Below are 5,000 nucleotides of genomic sequence, written 5' to 3'. Positions count from 1 at the left end.
CGCCAGTGCCATAAGTTATTACCTACTGTACATTTTGTCTTCATTTAAAGTTATTTCTTCTCCAGGAGGTATTAAGAGGACAAACGCTTTATTATATTCCCTTACTAACATGGTGTGGTGCTTTGTAGAAATCGTCTCACGTTAGCCCACCTAGCGTTTTCTAGCTAACGTTAGTTGACGTTTGACGGCTCGCGCTATAACGCCTGGACAGATGCGTATTAATGTCAGTAGGTTAGTGACTAACCTAGCTAGCAAACGCTGCTAACGCTGGCTAGCACTGGTCTTTTCTCTACCCTTTAATTTTCTTGAGCCTCGAACACCAGGAGGCTTTTTTGTGTGGTTAGTTTAACACAACATCCACATCTCATGTTACTTCGCTGTTATCTGTCTGTCATTGTCTGTACACAGTCCGGCTACAAACATAACGGACTCTGGAGATCACTCACCTTCCTCGGCGGCGGCTGCATTTTGGAGTATTGACATGAATGGTATTTCCCTTGTGAGATGTATTGTAATTCCAAGAGGAAATCCAAAATCAGTGTGGGACTAATATTTTTTAGTTTCCCCAAACAAAAATCCTCCCCTCCAGACGACAGGGAGGAAAGACGGGAGTTAAATTTGTACTCCGGCGGCCATGATTGATGATAAATGGCTGGTTTATACAGAGCAGAAACTGAAGCTCCGAGGAGAGACTCTACACACTTGTGTTGGTTGCTGCCACTACTAGAGGACTAGTGTGTACTGTACTGTACTGTGTTGTGAAGCAGCAGAGCAGACAGGCGGGGAGAAAAAAGCCGAGGGCAGGGATGGGGGTATAGATAATAACGGGGAATCCCTTCAGCAGCTAAGCTCAACAGCTCCCCAAAGTGGCGAAGAACCGAATAGCTGCCGGGCTGGGATGAAAAACATTGAGAGCAGAAAGATGTCCTTTTCTCTCCCGGCGTCGACAGTAACCTCGATTAGCGCATTTGTAAAGGTTTTTCAAACCAAATAAAGGGACAAAAAATATGATAACTTCAAAATGGGACTATTTATTCAGTGAGCAACAGGGTTTTTTCCCGAGCCTGCTCAAGGAGAAAAGCCTGACACTGACAGGAGGCTGCGTCCCGCAGACCTGCATAGCAACAAGAAACCGCAGTCGATCGAAGAAAAATCGATCACGTAGTAGGACAAAACTAGTAGTATTTTTTAAAGAGATAGAGGGAAGAAAAGAAAAGACTACATTTAAGACGCGTGGATTCTTAATAATAAAGAGTATTATTTTGAGCATCTCAATCCAACTGGTGTATTAAGCATCAGACACATCACAGTAAACATTATAATACAATAATAATGCATTTCAAAATTTTATTTATAGTTGTCTATGTTGTGCTATTATTAAATAGACTAATAATAATACTTTAAATAAATATTTTCTTAATATAATTATATAAAGATAAATCCTCTCCCACTGTGCAACACAAACCTGGAGTAATGCACATTTAAATATTACATAATAATTTTTTTTCTACGCATAATTCTATTATTCATTTATAACTTGCATATGTTTATTCCATATTTATACACTGAACAAAATTATAAACACAACACTTTTGTTTTTGCCCCCATTCATCAATAGCTGAACTCAAAGATTTAAAAGAAGACTTTCTCTGTGTACACAAAAGGCCTATTTCTCTCAAATATTGTTCACAAATCGGTCAAAATCTGTGTTAGTGAGCACTTCTCCTTTGCTGAGAGAATCCATCCACCTCACTGGTGTGGCATATCAAGATGCTGATCCGACAGCATGGGTATTGCACAGGTGTGCCTTAGGCTGGCCATAATAAAAAGCCACTCGAAAATGTGGAGTTTCACTGTATTGGGGGGGTCAGTATCTGGTGTGACCACCATTTGCCTCACACAGTTCAACACATCTCCTTCGCTTAGAGTTGATCAGGTTGTTGATTGTGGCCTGTGGAATGTTGGTCCACTCCTACTCAATGGCTGTGGGGGTCGAGGCCCCGATGAGGATGCCGAGCATGTAGCATGAGCTTCCCTGAGACGGTCTGGTTATGCAAACCGATTGTTGCAGCAGCTGTCTGGGTGGCTGGTCTCAGATGATCTTGGAGGTTAAGATGCTGGATGTGGAGGTCCTGGGCTGGTATGTTACACATGGTGTGCAGTTGTGAGGCTGGTTGGATGTACTGACAAATTCTTTGGAGAGCTTATGGTAGAGAAATGAACGTTCAATTCACGGGCAACAGCTCTGGTGGACATTCCTGCAGTCAGCATGCCAATTGCATGCTCCCTCAAAACTGTGATGGAACTGCACATTTTCGAGTGGCCTTTTATTATGGCCAGCCTAAGGCACACCTGTGCAATACCGATGCTGTCTGATCAGCATCTTGATATGCCACACCTGTGAGGTGGATGGATTCTCTCAGCAAAGGAGAAGTGCTCACTAACACAGATTTGGCAGATTTGTGAACAATATTTGAGAGAAATAGGCCTTTTGTGTACCTAGAGAAAGTCTTAGATCTTTGAGTTCAAAAGTGAGTGCAAAAACAAAAGTGTTGCATTTATAATTTTGTTCAGTGTATATTTTTTACATTTATTTCTGTCAACTGTATGTTTGTCTACGTGTAGCACCTTGTCACCAAATCAAATTCCTCGTACATGTAAAATACTGAATCTGTGTAGCCTGCGTATGTATGTTTGTGTGTTAGGTGTGGTTGCATATCATTTAAAATTGACCAGGTATTGAATTATAGGTTGTGGGATGAAACAAAGTAAGTTGTGTAGGGGAGAACTAAATGTTGCATTGGGGAAAACCAAAAAAATGTAAATGCTCTGTATAGCGCCTTTCTAGTCTTTTCGACCACTCAAAGCGCTTTTACACGACATCTGCATTCACCAGTCATACACATTCTTACACTGAGCCTAAGTGCTCAAACGGAAACTAACATTCATACACATTCATACACTGGCGGAACAGCCGCCAGGGGCAAATCGGGGTTCAGTATCTTGCCCAAGGACACTTCAATATCTTATAAAAAAGAAAACAGGAAAAAATATATGGCTCCCTGGAAGGGTTCATTTTAGCCAAACAGAAGAAAAGACAAAATAGCTGGAAGGAAAAGTTGCCAATTTTACTTCATGCCCCCTACACGTGCCATGGCCAAGGTTAAGGTAAAGGGCGATGTAATCATTAATACACAGAGTTTCTGGAACAGGTAAGACATTAAGTGCACTTTCTCAGCTCTCACTCATGCACATGCACATGCTCGCATTCAGGAGAACCAAACCCATGTATTAACACATAGACACCAGTGGTACAGAAGGTTTATGGGTCCTCTTATAATTTGACTTCTATTTTTCTTTGGTCATACTAAGGTAAGACATTTTACTGTAAAAACAGTCAAATAAAAGGAGTACAAAAAGGAATTTGGATGCAATTCACATATTTGCCTGAAATATGAAAAGTCACACTGTCAGATCCACTGTATTTAAGGAAGGATACACAGGACCATATATTTTTGATTGCCTGGCAGGAGATTTTTAATATTCCTTGCTTACAAAATCTTTACGCTGTTTGTTTGGATTAAGAATTACACATCCTCTTTGAATTGGTGTTAAATATTATAGCTTACTGTGCGAAGACTTTGTTCTACTTCCCATTCCCTATAAAAAGCTAGGTTACAAAGAACAAGAAAGAGTAATTGCTGATCATTATGTAGTCCTATACTTATGTTAACTTAAGTTATGATTAGGCCTACATGGGATTACAATAGGATTTTTTTCTACTTGAAAAACATTTAAATAATGTCTTCCTGAATTAACAAACTGAATATTCTTATATAAATACAGTCTAAGGTGGGGAAAGTCTTGTCATAGTCATTGTCCATTTGACTAACATAATATCTGAGCCTCAGGCTCTCCACCGTGTACAGGCTACAGCTTGTGAGAGCGGCACACACCTTCTTTCACAGGTTTGTCTCCCACTCAGGTATCTTAGGTAGGCATTCAGCCATTAACAACACACTCAGAGTCCCACCTGAGAATGAGCAGACATTACACAGGATGTCTCAACGCAGGACAGTCTCTGAAAGGCGATAGCGTTCATACAGTGTGAGTAATTTCATGTGTTTTGAAGGGGGGCTTTTTAGTATATTTCTTGGGATACAATGTGGATTATTGTTACATCCAATTTAATAAGCGCACATTATTTTATTGCTGAATAGTGAGCTGATCTAGCATGCACACAGCAGGTCAGAAGAATTTGGGGGACTACAAGAGGGGTCGCTCGTTCTCGGGTCTGTTATCTGTAAAATTCAACTTGCAGCTGTTTTGAAGAGAAAAAAAATAAGAGAGGAAAGGATACAGATGGAGCAAGAGGCATTGATTTTGATAAAGAGAAAACAACATTTTTTTTATAAAGAGAAAATAATATCAGAGAGAGAGAAGACAAAGGAGGGCGCTGAAGGCGCTGTCTGGCATCTACTGTCGTCTTTGCATGTGAGTTTTTGAGGCTCCAAATGACGTCACAGGAGTTTGGTTTGACTTTGAGTTTGTTAGATAAACAGACAAATTTGTAGAGGAAGAGAAAAATGGACTGACATTTAACACTTTGGTGTACCGGGACAAGTAATTTTTTTTTCAATGTAGCATGCATTCCAGTGAGCACAGCAGAAAGAAAGGTTTCAAAACAAGGTATGGTTTGAGTTACAAAGTTATTCCTCTGTCTCTCCCTCTCACAGAAGCAAGGTTTTGGAAAACCTTGACATGCAAAGTGCCAGAATGAGTGCTGTTTTTCTGCTTGAGAACACAGCTGCACTAAAAGTTTTGTAAAATGCTGTTGCCATGCAAGTCTGTGTGAATCTTTGTCTGGATCCTCTGCAGCTGAGATGTGTTAAAACCATTAGTTTTTTTTTCTTTTGGAAAGAGGAGAATGGAGAGGCAATGAGGTTAGACTGATAGGTATTTCAGTAATCTACTGAGACAAGGTGTCAAGGTCTCACCTA

The 5,000-nt window shown here is 40.3% G+C and overlaps 2 protein-coding genes across 10 annotated transcripts in view; one reads left to right on the top strand and one right to left on the bottom strand.

Moving 5' to 3' along the window:
- LOC123985532 (F-BAR and double SH3 domains protein 2-like) overlaps positions 1 to 1,084 on the bottom strand; it is an 80,225-nt gene extending 79,141 nt beyond the window's left edge. For 2 of the 6 annotated variants that reach the window (XM_046073118.1, XM_046073120.1), the window contains exon 1: positions 447 to 1,084. In XM_046073118.1, the coding sequence (XP_045929074.1) occupies positions 447 to 467 (21 nt within the window). In that variant the 5' untranslated portion in view covers positions 468 to 1,084. Of the gene's footprint in view, positions 1 to 22; positions 117 to 446 lie in introns of those variants that run through there. The other 4 variants (XM_046073124.1, XM_046073123.1, XM_046073119.1 and 1 more) reach the window with 4 other exon arrangements.
- p2ry2.1 (purinergic receptor P2Y2, tandem duplicate 1) overlaps positions 1 to 5,000 on the top strand; it is a 15,173-nt gene that overhangs the window by 385 nt on the left and 9,788 nt on the right. For 2 of the 4 annotated variants that reach the window (XM_046073125.1, XM_046073129.1), the window contains exon 1: positions 191 to 231. The exons of 1 other annotated variant lie outside the window; for it this stretch is intronic. In XM_046073125.1, coding sequence (XP_045929081.1) covers positions 222 to 231 — 10 coding nt within the window. In that variant the 5' untranslated portion in view covers positions 191 to 221. Of the gene's footprint in view, positions 1 to 190; positions 232 to 4,569; positions 4,690 to 5,000 lie in introns of those variants that run through there. One more of the 4 variants, XM_046073128.1, reaches the window with a different exon arrangement.

Source organism: Micropterus dolomieu, linkage group LG17 (genome assembly GCF_021292245.1).
Source record: "Micropterus dolomieu isolate WLL.071019.BEF.003 ecotype Adirondacks linkage group LG17, ASM2129224v1, whole genome shotgun sequence".
Lineage (NCBI taxonomy): Eukaryota > Metazoa > Chordata > Actinopteri > Centrarchiformes > Centrarchidae > Micropterus > Micropterus dolomieu.
Note: the sequence above shows the minus strand (reverse complement) of the source record. Positions and strands in the feature narration are given on the sequence as shown.